This window comes from Tympanuchus pallidicinctus, unplaced genomic scaffold (assembly GCF_026119805.1).
Source record: "Tympanuchus pallidicinctus isolate F22 unplaced genomic scaffold, pur_lepc_1.0 scaffold1, whole genome shotgun sequence".
In the NCBI taxonomy this organism is placed as follows: Eukaryota; Metazoa; Chordata; class Aves; order Galliformes; family Phasianidae; genus Tympanuchus; species Tympanuchus pallidicinctus.
Genome location: NW_026294618.1, coordinates 4,161,149 through 4,176,148, shown reverse-complemented (window position 1 = coordinate 4,176,148; position 15,000 = coordinate 4,161,149). Strand labels below are relative to the sequence as shown.

Here is a 15,000-nt window from a genome sequence, read left to right as displayed (position 1 = left end):
AATACAGCACCTTGCTGCTTCTGTGAAGGACACTGAGGACGGAGAAGGATATCATCCTTAAGTGTACAAAAAAAGGAAAGTAGTCAGAAAGGTAAAAACCCCATATACTAAAAGATGTTAGTGGCACAGAGCTTGGAGAGGGCTAAGAGGTTGGAGACCAACAAATTCACTTTCTGATCTTTTGACCACCTCATTTTTCACCTGTGAGACTGAGGAGGAGGATGAGATATGAGACTTGCCTTGGATATACAGTCAGACCTGTCTTTGTTGTACAGAAATCTGTTTTTGTTTGCCATCCAAAGTTATTGAGTTTGAATTTCCTCTATCCTCTTTCCTGCTTATTTGTTTGTTGGCTTTTGCCAAGCTTTGACAGAAGGAATTGATTTATCTAAGGGTGATTATTCCAATTCTTGGTCCAATTCTCCCCTATGTATCACGAAGTCACTGCTGTGCAAAATCCTGTTGTTCTTACAGGAGGAGAACATTCTTGGAGCCATGGGAGCAGAACGTTTGTAAGATCTGGCTTGTCTTCATACAGTTTGGATTGGATTCCCACTGCTGGTTTTATTCCATAGCACACCAATGAAGAGTTGATGAGACTTTGGAGAAAAAATCACCAGTGTAAATAAAAAAAAAAAAAAAGACACTCCTAAAACCATACATACACACATACACATGCAGACCTGCTTCAACTTGCATTACAGGTTTTCAGCCCGGGAGCAAATCACTTGGGAAATTTAATTAAACTTTAATGAGGTACTTTGATTGTTGGGCCGTATGCCTAGTGAAATTAATGTACAATGAAGGGGAGTCTCGTCATGCTGCTGGCAATAGCTGGCAAGTTCATGTAGAGCAGAGCATGTCATCCTAAATCACCTTTTGAACTCAGGAAGCAGGGAAGAATAACCAGGAAGCCCTAGTGGGTCATTTAATTACAGAAAGTCCACTGAAAATCAGTCCTAAGCACTGAAAAAAAGCCTTAAGGTTGGCCATCTTGACTTTTTGGGGAGGGTGGGGATGGAGGGCAGGCTGTGGAGGTATTTTGGTGGTGGTCTGGGTTGTGGGCTTCCTTCTCCTCCTTCCAGTGAATGAGCAGAAGCCCTGATATGGGGAGCCCTGCAAGAGATGGGTGGTGAAGGGACACCTCCAGGGGTTCTCCACAGGACCTTGGCTCCCAGCTACCTGCTAGCCATAGAAGGGCATAGTTTGGTTGCTGGTAGAGATGTTGCTAGTGGAGGGTCTATGCAAGAGAAAGGCTGCTCTGTAATGTAATGGTGGTTCGGAGAGAGCCATTTGACCTCACAAGAATTATTCAACCACTTCCCATCTCCTTCTGCCTCAAAGCTAGGCCTTCAACCTGGAAAAGATCTGTCATAGATTCTGTCCTATCCCATATGGGATCTCCAGATATCCTTCCCAGCCTCAAAGATTCTGTGAAGAGCCTCTGAACTAGGCTGGATCTGGGCGAGTTCCATGTTCTAGAAGAGGAAGGAGTTCCAAGATTTGCAGGAGAGAAACACAGGATTATTCAAGTTGGAAGGGACCAAGAGCAAATTTCTAGTCTGTGCCCCTGCTCAAAGCAAAGCCAATTAGAACAGGTTATTCAAGAACTCAGTAAATTGAGATTTGAATACCTCCAAGAATAGACATCCCATGGATGTTCTGGACCTCATCCTCATGCTGAACTACTTTTAGAGCTTCACTGCTGCAACTTGTATCCTTTGAATTTATCCATTTTCTGCGCAGGTCTCACAAGAGACTGTCTGCTCTACAGCCTCCCATTAGGTAAATGAAAGCAGAAATAAGATCTTCCATGATCCTTGTCTTCTCCAACCTGAACAAGCCCAGCTCTCAACCTTTCCTCATACAATTACTAGAAAAAATAACCCTCTCCTGAGCTTGTTTGCCAGCAAGAAGCAACTTTGAAAGGTGAAGTCCCAACATTCCTCCATTTCTTTTTACTTTTTGCTTTGCTTATGAAAGACATAAACAGCATCAAGGTAGACACCATCCATGAGATCTTCCAGGTTGATATCCAGACTGTCTTTGACATCCTGGAGCTGAGACTCCAGAAGCCGCCTCTTTCAATGCATCTCTAGATTCCTCAGTGTAGAAATATAGTCCTGCTCTATGCCTTTTCAAGTGTGCTGATGGGAGAGGCATTTTTGGCTCTGGGCCTGTTTTAGGATTCATCACCAAGGCAGGGAATAGCAACAGCTTCCATGAGGAAGGCTCCTGGAAGGACAGCTGGGTTTACTTGGAAGCCCAGGTATCAAGGGTTCACAATGGACTTGTTAATCCCAAGGAAGATCTAAGCATGCTCTAGTCAGGGATGTGGGACTGCACTGAAAATTCTGGCCGTTGGAAAGTCAGAAATGGGTTAGCATGTCTCCACCTGAGTTTGGGATACCAAAGGGACATAGAGATCCTGGCATGTCACAGGGTGATCAACCTGTAACAGAATGACCTGCTGAACCCCAGCACCACCAGGTCCTTATGTGCAATTATCTCAGATCAACCCTCCACAATGCCAAGAGATAAAGGTCCTTTACCTCCTCTGGTCCGTGCAAATGAACCGAAGCAGTGCTGGGAATGCATCCCTGGAATGGGTGCTTAACTCAAAGCACAGCATAAGCTCTTGAAATCTGACTGAGCAAGCCAGACAGGGACAGAGCAGAAAGCTATGTCTGTACATGCCAAGTGATTATGTGCCGTGTTCTTGGAAATTTGGAGGCCACCTATCCGATAGCAGCATTTCTTGGCCTTTCTGTAAAACCATCCACCCACAGTCTTACAAAACCAAGCCGTCAGAGCACTGACGTGGTGTGGCTTGGAGGGACAAATCAGTTTGTGTTCTCCGCTGATCTTTCAGCAAGACCTGTCCATTCCTGCTCCTCTTCTCAGCACCTAGAGACAAGCCAAGAGACAAGCCAACTTCTCCACTCTCTGGGAAGTTAAAGATGTGTGGGTTTCTGTCATGCAGGGCACTGAATGAGTGCAGAACTAAGAGCTCCTGCCCAACATCCATTTCTCCTCCTGGTGCCAGTGTTTTGTGATTCAGCTTTCTATTCTATCTCAGGATTGCTCCATTAGATGGATCAGGCGTGCAATGAAGAAAATGCTACTGCTGAGATCCCTTGGTCTTGCTGACTGGCAACACAAGAAGGTATGAAGTGAATGAGGTAGGAATGTTGGACAGGCATGGACGTCCTTCCTCAGTGTTCACATGGACACATGTTGGTCTGAGAACCAGTTATCTCTTCACCTCTGCTGTTCAGACTGTCTATCAGGGCTGCAAGGAGATCAGCCTTCTGGAGTCACGGGCAGAAAGTCTTTTGTTTTCCAGATGCTTAATTTGTGAGCAGGAGCTGCTGTGCAGATGGGTTGGGTTGGTGCCCTTGCTGCAGGTAGGAGCCAGGCTGCTGAGTAGAGGTTGAGCGGGCATCCACCATCCATCTGCCTGATGGGAAGTTCCTTTCTCTCCCTGATATCTTGCCTCTCTGATGGCCAAGGAATTGGCTGAGCTTGTGAAGCACCAGAGTATTAGCAAGACAAACATCAAGAAAATCCAAATCCTCTGCTTTTGCAGCAGAGCAGAAAGACTAAACAGAAAATAAGTCCCAGATCTGGGCTATAGATGAAGAGTGAGTAAATCTATCATCCAGTCATTACCAAGATGCTGTGATCTACACTTAGCTATCTGAATGATGCCTCTTCTGGGGTGTTCAAGTTGGGAGCGCTGCTACTCTGGGATCTCACAGTGAAGATAGCTGGGCATGTCTGGGAAGTAAATCCCACCTTAAATAACTGATCAGACTTGCCCAAATCTGTGCAATCACCGGGGAGGGACCTGGCAGGCTCAGTAAAATGTTCAACATTGAGTGGATGCATCCAAATCCATCTGTGAGATGAAAGAGGCATAGATCCAAGGGGGGAAAAAAGAAGTGTGATCCTGTAATGTGATCATGTAAATAATGCCTCTAACTACATGATCACATCACAGGGTCTCCTGTAACCCCAGGTCTCCTGCAATGCCTGGCACCTAGAAGGAGTTGCACAAGCATGCTGGAGTCCAGTGTTTCCTAACACCGGAGCACTTGCCTGTGCAGTTGTTGCACACTTCTTCCACCAGATGAGACAGCTGTCTCTGAGAGTAGAGAATCAGTTTGTTGGTCTCAGTTCAGGGGTGGTGAGAAGCCTGTTTTAAATTAGTTTGGTTTTTTTTCTGTGTTCCTCCAAGATATTGGCCAAGGCCAAAAAGGGCAGCATAGGACCCTTAATTTTCCAGAGAAGGAAGTCCAGCTATTTTCACTCAAGCTTCAGAAAAAAGAAAAAAAAAAAAAAAAGAAAAAAAAAGAAAGAAGAAACAGTACTTGATTTCTCAAAGCTGGTGGCGTAGGGGAGGAATTTGGATGCTACAGATGCATTAAGTAATCAGCAGACACAGGTTTGGGCAGTCACTCAGGGCAGTCGTTCTGCCCTGCCCAGGCAGTGGGGATCAGGACCATCCATCCCCTTGGTGCCTCCCAGCTCCCTGGGATACTGGGAGGGAGCAGCAGGATCGTGACTCAGCCCCCACGTGAGTGGGTTTCCTTCCTGTACCGCCAGCCCAACCTTCTGATGTTTTGTTCCCTTACGAAGCTCTGGGAGCCAGGATCTGTGACTGGTGCGGGAGCTCCTGGAAAATCAAAGGGAAAGAACAACATCTTGGGCTTGCTGAGGCCCTCCTCGCTCCCCTGCTGAGATGCATGGGCTTCCCAAGCTCTGAGAAGGAGGAAGGGAAGGGCCATTCCCTTTTCCCCCACTCCTCTCTCTGCCCACAGGGTGGGAAATGGGACCCCAGCAGTCCTTCTTACACTGAAGTGGTAAACAGGGGTGGGGAAGTAGTTCGGCCCTATAAATTGTTCTGGACAGGAGATTGCCAGGTTTTCTCTATTTTTGCACTTTTCTACCCTTATGCCAAGGACAAAACTCTCCATCAGAAATTGCTCAATATTAGGTTAAAAAAAAAAATAATAAAATAACAATTTAAAAAAGAACAATACAAGCCCATACAAGCTACCAAAAGCAACAAAAACTACAGATTGTGTGGTGGTGTCCAGACTCAAATTCTTGTCCCTGAAACCCCTTTGGATTACTCTCCATCATTCAAATCCTCTCTGTTGTTCCCACTACCCAAATCTTGCTGCAGGACAAGCTGGCCTAGGCACTGCTGTACTGAGGGCTGTTATGATTTTATAGAGTGGAAGTGCAAATCAATTGCAGGTTTCTTTCTGTCTCATCCTCTATCCAGGGACAACCCTTAAAAAACATGCTGACCATCAGGCAGTGCAGAGGTTTTGTCTTGAGCCTTATGGATGGTACTTGAAGGTCTACAGTTATAAATGAAAGAAACAGGGTCTAGCCAGCGCTAGGTTTTACTGATTGCTTACAAAAAGACAGAAATCTGTCCTTTGGAGAAGATTCCCATTTATCCCACTGCTTCCACATCCACTACACAATCTCTCCCTCTTCCTTGACCAACCTGACCCTGCTGGGGTCTCAGATGTAATTCTTCCATCCTCTTTCCAATTTCCCTATCTGCTTGGCAGCAGCCAAGCCTGAGCCTTCAGCCTTAGAGACCTCAACTCCTGCCCTGAAGGGACTCTCCCACATACTGGGAGAGCTGAGCAAGGCCTCACTGGGGCTGAATCCCCTGTATGTGGGCACCAGAAGTGTAGGGGCAGGCAACACACTGGGTTTGATCAATCAGGTTGATGTGGAAATTGCTCTTGAGTGATGCTGGGCCTGAGCCTGTAGGGTTGAGGTTGAACATCAGTCTCCAAAGAGGTGGTGGAATCTCCCTCCTTGATCTCCCACAGCCCCTGGCCATGGTGCTGGGCACCCTGCTCGGGGAGGACCTGCTGGGCAGGGAGGACCTACAGGTGCCTCCAGCTTCAACTATTTTGTCATTCTCTGGGTTGACCTGGCACTAGCCAGTCCCTGGCTTGTTTCCCCAGCTACCTTTGCTTTTGCCCTGTTACCCTCCTGTCCCAGTCCTGGTGAGGAGGAAAACCCCCCAGTCCTCCTTCCTTGAGGCCAACACTCTGCTCTGTGCCTCCAGTCCTGTTTTCCCATTCCCAGTGTTTATCCTCCTGCACGTAGCCCTGAGGGAGCCATAGGATTGCATGGAGGGAGAAGTTATTTTTCCTTGACATAAACAGCCAGGCCTTTCCTCAGCCTCCTCTCTTGAAACATGGAGGTAGGCCCTGGACTCATAACATCCGGCAGGAGGGGCTGGCCTTATCTGCCAGGAAACACTCAGCTCCGGATACATCCTCCCTGCTCCCGGCACCCGAAGCAGCTCCCATTGGCAGTGCTGGGCAGGAAACCACTCAGCAGCTTGTCTCAATCCCTCCTCTGGAGGGATGGGAGGGAGGGTCTGAACCTTCCCTCCCTGCTCCGAGGAGGAGCTGCAGTTCCATGGGGTGAGTGGACCAAGGGGTGGAAGGAGAAGGATATCATTCATGAACTGGAATCTGGGGTAGTGGGTGGTTTCAAGGATCTTCCTTAGACTCTGCGCCTGGTTTGTAGAGAGACCTCAGTGTGATCCCCTCAATCAGTTTTTGCCTCCATTTCATTCCTGAGCTGCCTGCCTTCTGCTCTGGGAGCAATGGAAGGAAAAGAATAATCTCACATCTGATTTTGTAGCAGGGGGCAAATACCCCTTGTGCCAAGGACAACACAGAGACTTTGTCCTGTTCAGATTCTTGGTAAGAGGCAGCTCATGTTGCAATACCAGACAGAAAAAGGATGGGAGGGAATGAAGTGTTAGCTCCATTTTACAAACAGGGAAACTGAGTCACGGAGATGCTGCTTGTCACCAGGGTCTGTCCCTGCTGTGTCATAGGGGCAAGCCCTCTGTGCCACCCAGCTCACACCCAGCTCTTCCTGCCATTGGTGATGTTCTCTGAAGAGGGCAAACCCTGGGATCAAGCTGCCCCTTTCCAAAATACTCCCTCTTCATGAAGCTTTGTGAGATGGGGGCCACCTCCCCCCATCAGAGGTCAGGACGTGAAGGAGAGGAGTCACCACCTGCCCAAGGGACATGAAGGTCATCTCCCATCATGACAGAGCATGTCACATGCCACAGCCCTCAGCCAGTCCCCATCCATGCTATCCTGGAAGGTGACCTCATCCTGGCTCCCAATACCCAACCACCGAGAGTCAAGGGCAGCCTGGGGACAAGGGTTGGACTCATTCTCTGGCTACTTCTTGGCAAGGAGAGGGTCTTATTCTGGCCCTGCCTTGCCACCCCTGAGCTGCAGCCCGGTCTGAGGTCATTTTATCCCTTCCTGCAGCTCTGATTTGATTTTCCTGCTGGTTCCCAGCCCAGAGAAAGCAGACCACAAACCACAGGACTCTGGTGTGCACAGGAAGGGAGGGGAATCATGCCCGGGAGTGATGAGGAAAGAGTCCTTGGTGTGGAGATCTCCCCAGCGTTTCTAAACCTCCATGACCATCACTCCTCTGCAGAAGCATTCCCCTCCCAAGCCGATAAAAAGGTTCCTCTCCACCTCTATTAGCCTCTCATTCTCTACCCGCCCCCTGCAGCTGTGCCTGGGAGAGTGTTGAATCCCAGCAGCTTGTTATGGGGTTGGGGTAGAACTCATATCACGCCTTCACCGGGCTGCCAGAGAACGGACAAACAGCTCTGCTCCCGAATTTCACCTCCACTGTCGGTGTGTGCCGCGAGGGAGACAGCGGCTGCTGCCGGCGCTGGGCGTGAGCCCAGATCCGGATGGCAAGACCTGGCTCCCAGGAGCCACACCTCACCTTGGCTGCAGCTCCCGGTGCCCTCGGGGGGCCCCCAGCTCCCAGCCTGGGCCTGCAGCTGCTCCCGGCGTTCTGAGCATGGGGTGACACGCTGCTGCTGCTGCTGCTGCTGCTGCTGCTGGTGCTGCTGGTGCTGCTGCTGCTGCTGCTGCTGCTGCTGCTCCTCACGTGGCTCTGTGCTGGGCGAGTGGGGACAGGCTCATCTCATGGGAGTCACAAGGCTGGAGTGTGCAGAGAAACCCCTTTTCCCCGAGGAGACAGACTCTATCCATCACTGAGAGCTCTGAGCACAGGCTTTGCAATTTCCAACAACAAATATGTGAGAAGAAAGGCACGATGAAAGGCAGGGACGATGCTTTTGAGGTAGTTGAGTCAATCCCATGGCAATCAGGCCATGGTAACAAGGAGTAGGAACTGCCAGTGTCCCACAGAGAAGGTCCCATGAGAGGGGATGGATACACAGAGCTGACAAGAGCAGGAGTTAATCTTGTTTGTGGGCTCTCCTCACCAGAAGGATGCGTCCCACTTCACCCTACAGCAGAAAGGACCCTTTGCAGTGTCCCTGTGGTGGGTGTGCCCTCCAGTGAGAGTTTTCTTGGAAGGAAGCAGCCATCCGAGTTCACTGGTTGAAAGGCAGAGCCATGGCAGAACCATTACACACCATCAGTGCGGGTACCACTGGGCTTTTTGCCCTTGTGTCATGCCAGGGCAAGAGTCACGGCAGTGAGCGATGCCAGTGGGTCACCCCAAGTCATCCAGTTCACAGCAGGGTGCCCAGCTTCACGTGGCCAAGTGTGGGTTTGCATGCCTGAGCAATGGGCAAGGGAGAACACAGAACTATCTCCATGGGGACAGAGTTGGGCACAAAGGAGTACCACAGGACTAGGTGATCATTATGGTCCTTTCTAAACCAAATCATCCTAAAAGCACAGGACAGGGGTATATTGGTGCCTCCCTGGACAGTCATCCACCTTCTGAGACTACAGGCTGCCTGAGACACAGGTCAAGGAAGTTTGGAAGGCAAGGCAGCCTGGTTGGGTTGGGTTGGGTTGTATTGCACTGGGCTAGGCGACCTCTGGAGCCCCTTCCAGCCAACATACACAGACAGTCATCACAATGTGCATTAGGAAACATGCTCCTCCATCACCAGTGCACACTGACACGCCAGAGGCAGAGCCCTGCCTTAACCTCACTGTATCACCTACGTAGAACCCAGCTCTGAAAGGTCTACCCACAAGATGATGAAAGTGGGATCAAGGACGACGTGCTGCCCCGCCAACACACTGCAAGGAAAGGTTTGCATAGGTCCTACCTCAAAGTGTTCCATCAGAAAACAATCCATAGTTTGTAAAGATAACCACAGATCTTTTTTATTAAAAACAAAAACAAAACAAAACAATAAAAAAACAGAAGTAGAAGAGTTTGGCTGAAACAAAAAACAACAACAAAAAAAAAACCTTAAAAAAATAGCACTCGCACAGGAAATGTTTCTCCTTTGAAAACTTTGTCAATAGCTACAGCGATTTAAATCATAAAACAATCATCGTATAAAAACATATTTATTTAAATTAAATATTTTATGCAAACTCATATGTACACTCATTCAAAATGCATAGAGTCACACAAAAAAGATGGAATGTATTAGCTTAAAAACCTGTGAAGTTGTGTTTTTTAAGTATTATTTGCAATTATTATTAATACACGTCCGGGACTGAAACCAGAAAATCATAGCCACGCTACTAACTAATCATTACCAAGTGCCATACAGTAAACACTAAGATTAATCATGTCATATAACTGATTTAAAATAAAGCTTCATCTTTATGAAAAGAAAGAGAACTCGAGCAATACAAAATCCGAGGGGAGGGATAATGGAAGGAATAAATCAATGTACAGCTTTATTACAAGCAATAACACGCGGAAGTTAGAGGAGACATTGGGCACTGCGGCTCGAAACATTAAGCGTTCGTCCTCAAAGGATGCTTGATACAAATGTGTCTGCTACATCATCATCTCTTTGCCAAAGTGCTCATCCGAAGGCTTTTTCCTGGCCTGGTGGGTGCGGAGCTCCTGCCGCTCCCACGTTGGGATCGCTCTTGTTGGAAGGCCAAGCAGGATCCATAGAGGGCCGGATCCTGCCACGCACCCCTGATCTCAGCCTCACCCGACATGCATGGAGGTTGCACCCCAAGCTGCCTCACCCAGGGCTGCTGCCTTGTCCTCTGGGGTGTCCCCAGGGATGAAGACACCACTTGGGACAACATGACATGTTTGGGGATGGGGGAAAGGCAATGTTTGACTCTGCTGGTGTGCTTGGCCTGGCTGGAAGGCAGCATCACCGACACCAAGAGCAGGGACACGGGGCAGCACTGCTTGCCTGAGCCCAAAACCCAGAGTAGGCTCTTGGGGTAAAGCACACTCACAGATCACGTGCTCATTTAGCAAAATCTTCCCTTTTTCCCCTCTTCCTGACTTCTCCCCTTCAAAGAGGTTTCACCCATGCTGTCTGTGAGCCTCCGCTCCAGCCTCCCAACTCCAAAGCAGAATTGAGGGCACCCGAAAACAGGATGCAACCTTCCTGTGCACCCAGACCATCTCTGCTTTGGAAGAGGGGCTTTGACAGCAGGAACCCCCCTTGGCCATTTTGGAGCACAACACCCAACGCTTTGCACCTGTGGCAAGCTGACGACCGAAATCCTTTACCTAAGCACCAAGGAGACTCCATGGCCCTCGTGGTTTGGATTCGGACACCCTAAGGGGAAACGAGCAGTGTCCCCTTGCAATGCTGTAAGCCCTTCCTCAGCAGGCCTATGTGGCCACGGCTCTAAGAGACGCTGTAGTTGTTGTAGTAGGTGGCCGTGGCATCGGCAAGGACGGAGATGAGGCTGGTCTCTGCAGCGTGGGAGCTGCCAGCTGTTGAGGCTGCAGGGACGTGTCCATTGGCCAAGCCTCCAGCATGGTGGTCGCTGTGGCCGGGGGTGTTGAGATATTGGTCAAATTCATTACGGTCCATCTCCCCCAACAGCTCAGCTTGGCTCAGCTGGTCCAAGGTATCAAAGCCATGGTGGTCAGGCGGTGGAGAAAGCTGGCCCAGGTGGGCATGGAGGCTGGTGGGGTGCAGAGAAGGGAAAGCGGGTGTGTAGTAGCTTGGAGGAGGAGGAGGAGGAAGGGGAGGACAGCTGGAGGCCGGGGGGATCATGCAAGAATTTGGCTGCGGCATGGGGCTGAGAGGGTGGTGGTTGCACTGGAGGGAGCTGCCCGCGTACTCCGGGGAGAAGGAAGCTCCGGTGAGGTGGGAGCGGTGATGATCCTCAGGGCAGGGTGAGGAGAAGAAGCTCTGTTCAGGGTCTATGGCATCCAACGGAGACATCTCGGGAGGGGTGGGCAGCCCATAGGGGTAGGCGTCCACGCTGGTGCTGCTGCCGCTGCCTGGGGGATCCCGGTAGCCCCGGATGGGCGGCAGCCCTGGGCGAGGGGGATACTCACCCGGCCCCTCTTTCTCACCCCCAGCCCGGCCACAGGTCCGCTTCTCAGGCACGGCGTTTTGGTCCCGTGCGAGGCTGCCCAGCAAAAAACCGGGGTCTACCCTCTTGCAGATCCTCTTGACTTGCTTCTTCCTCCGCGGCCGGTACTTGTAGTTGGGATAATCTTGCATGTGTTTGACCCGCAGCCGCTCGGCCTCCTCCACATAGGGTCGCTTCTGTGAGAGGCTCAGAGCCTTCCAGGATTTGCCTGCAAAGGAGAACAGAACTCCCCTTAGCACCCGCAGATGCCGTCTTCCCGGCTCCCAACCCATAGGAGGGTTGGGGTATCCCACTGCCACGTAGAAGACGGATCCTACAGACACCGTATGAGGACGAGACGGTGAGGAAAGGGATTTGAAGCCTGTTTGCCAACATCCTACCCCCATCCTGAGTCCTCAAGCAGGGTCACGCTGTGCTCAGTGTGTGCCGAGCCCCACTGCAAACAACCCAAGGCAAATAAACTCCCCCAGGGCTGGATCCTGCACTGCCTGGCTGGGACTCAGAGCCCTATGGGGAAGTGGTGCGGTGTAGGGCCATGCCCAGCTGAGCAGGGGTCAGGGCGAGGTGTCCCTGGATGCATCCCAGCCCTGGGCACTGCGACCTCACCACTCCCTGCACAGGACGCTTCCACCCAAAACATGAGCCGCACCAGATATCCCCATAGTTGGGGGGGAAATGAGGAGATCTGAAGGTTCAGTGCATTCTCATTCGCCAGAGAGAGAGCAGAAATGACACTATAAGCAGAGATGCTGCCTGGAAAATCAGCAAGGAGAAAACCCAGAAACCCACCAAAGAAAACACCGCAGAACTGCCCAAGGAAACACAAAGTTTGGGTAAGAGGCTGGATGGAGGAGTGTTGCAATTCGGGCAGCTCGTTCTCAGGCTCTTTGGGCTGGTTGACTCTGTTTGCCCGCGGCGTGGCATGAGAAATGAGGATTTGGAAAGGGGGGCAATAGTGGATATGGAGTGGGGGGTGGGGGGGGGAATCTGAGTTTGAAATGGGGTGAGATCCCTGCAAAGAAACAGCCGAAACACCCCAAAATCACAAGTTGGGGGGGGGGGGAGGGGGGGAAGTGGGAAAGCAAAGACAGGCAGGAAAATTTGGGGGCCCCTCCGCATTCCGCATGCACACAGTGGGGTTTGTAGCTCCAGGGGCAGTGAGGAGCACACAGGGGTTCCTGTACTCAGGGTGCAGGACCCCATTTGTGAGATGGCCTAATGGAGGTCACCCACCCCACAGGCACTGTCCCGAGGCTCTGCCTCCCACGGGATGGATGTGTAGATGCCCACCCCGGGGTACGGGATCTGGGTGAGCTTTTCCTCCTCCCCCCAGCACCACGGGATGCCCACACAGGTACCACCCGAGCTCTCCCTTCCCCCCCCCCCCATCCCCCCCCCCACACCCCTTCAACTCCCGACCTCCCCACCGCCCCGGCTCCTCACCGAGCATCTTGCTGAGCTCCGCGTTGTGCAGGTCTGGGTTCTGCACGGCCAACCTTTTCCTCTCGTCTTTCGCCCACACCATGAAAGCGTTCATGGGGCGGCGGATGCGACTCTCGCCTCCCTTCTCCCCCGGTGGGCACCTTGGGGGCGGCCCCGCTTGCAGCCCCTCGGCTTCCCCCCCCTCCAACCTCTCCGGCCATGGGTAGGTGCTCATTAACGCGGCCATGGCCCGGCCCCCCCCGCCCCCCGCAGCTCCTCCGCCCGCCGCGCTGCGCTGCGTTGCGCTGCCCTCGGGGTCCCCGCGCAGTCCCAGCCTCCCCACCCGACCTCCCCGTATTTATGAGCTCCTTGGAAAAAACCTCCTCCAATGACACCGAAGGGACGGGGCTGCTCCTCCTTGTTTGCAAACTCCTCACCCGGGCAGGAGAAAACTTCTCCCCACCCTCTGCCCCGGCACCCCCGGGGGAGGTTGGGGAGGGGGGAAGGGGGGAAGGGGGGCACACAGCACCTCGCTGCCCACCCTCCCCCCCCCCCCCCTCCCTCCGCCGCCCCCTCCCCTTTATAGTAGAATTTTAGTTCTTTTTCTTTTCTTTTCTTTTTTTTTCTTGTACTTTGCTTTGCACGGCGGGAGCTGGAGGGGAGCTGGGCTCCCACCTAAACCTTCAAAGCGGTGGAAAAGTGAGGAGAAGGGATGTGGGCATGGGATATATCACAGGGAAGAGGGAAAGGGTGAAAGGGGGTTGGAAAAGGAAAACGAAAATGGCCCCAGAAATGTCCCCCTCCCCTCCCCCCCCCCCCCCCATCGCTGGCTCCTTCAAACCCCTCCTAATGTTTTGGCGAGCTGCAAGCTGAGCCCTCCTGCCCAAACCATACATCTGTGCTGTGGCATCTGTGCTGTGTGTTCTCACCCCATTACCACAAATTCCCACCTCCCTCCTATGGGAGGAAGCTGGGACCCGGTTGGGGAGTTTTGCGGGGTCACGCAGAGCTGAGGACAGCAGAGGGGCTGCAGCGTCGCCGTGAAATCCTCACTGCTCACCTCTGGGACATCAGGAGGTGGAGGGCCAACATGACACTTTATGGTCTTCTCACTGATGTGTGTCATGGTGCAAAGCCCAGATGGGATGGAAGCACCACCATCACATCGCCGTATACCCCATGAACAAATCCTAAATCCCATTTTGGTGCAGGAAAATCAACTCTGGGGAGCTCTGTTCCAGTTGGGACTTAGAACCGTCACGAAGAACGATGGCACCAAAGCAGACCCCTCGCCCAATTCAGCCCTGAGGAATATATTTCAGCCGCTTGATTCCTTTATGATTCTGACCCCCTGACATGGGCTTGGCTTTGACTGATGGTGGATTTCCTCCCCGAGCTGCCAGAAAGCTTTGGGGCCGGAGGGGAAGGCATTTCCTCGAGCTGCCCCCGATGCATAGAGAAGGGGAAAAATCCAAGGGCAGGGTGTTTGTGCAGGTAGATCCACGTGCCTGGGTGTTCCTATTGACTCTGGGCAGGTTGCAGGGGATGGGAAGCGAGGTTTGTGATCCGTCTGGGTTTCCTGGTTTGTGGCATTGCTGCAGTGCTGCTCCCCAGGACCATCCAAAATCCTCACGGAAGCATTTTCCAAAGGAACTGATTAAATCTGTTAAGCTGTTTACACGCAGGCTCGATCAGAGCTGTGTTATCTGGGAATACAACAGGAAGGCAAACTTCTCTTCGATTTAAAAGGAGCAGAAGATTTCCTGAGCTTGGGATAGGCTGACAAACCCTCGACACACGCGGAGCAATCGCCTTTCATCTGGGTTTCGGAGTCATGCTGGCCCCATGTCAAGGCTCAGAGTGCTGGGACTGAGCAGGGACGGGGGCTGCTGAGCCCTCAACCCACTCTTGTATGTTTTGCAGTGGGGAATGATAGAATCCTAGAATCACTGAGGTTGGAAAAGACCTCCAAGACCTTCAGGTCCAACCATCAACCCATACCCACTAACCGCATCCCTCACTGCCACATCTCCATGTTGCTTAACACCCCCCGAGACGATGACTCCACCACAAAATGCTGCACTGGTCCACGTCTCTCTCCTCCCCTTTTTTTTCCATACAGTTTTCCATAGGGACCACATCTTCCAGTGGTTGGCTACGCAGGGCTGGGACTTGTTGCAAAGACCCAAAGAGCAAAGACCCAATGAGCAAAGACTCAATGAGGAAAGTCCCGAAGAGT

General features: G+C 51.7%; 1 protein-coding gene across 1 annotated transcript; it reads right to left on the bottom strand.

Moving 5' to 3' along the window:
• Window positions 1-9,358: 9,358 nt before the first annotated feature.
• Window positions 9,359-13,023, bottom strand: SOX7 (SRY-box transcription factor 7). The gene is made up of 2 exons (XM_052693217.1): window positions 12,783-13,023; window positions 9,359-11,547 (listed from the first exon to the last, which is right to left on the bottom strand). Exons 1-2 carry the CDS (start codon window positions 13,006-13,008, stop codon window positions 10,640-10,642), a joined length of 1,134 nt encoding a protein of 377 aa, XP_052549177.1. The 5' UTR covers window positions 13,009-13,023; the 3' UTR covers window positions 9,359-10,639.
• Window positions 13,024-15,000: the final 1,977 nt, after the last annotated feature.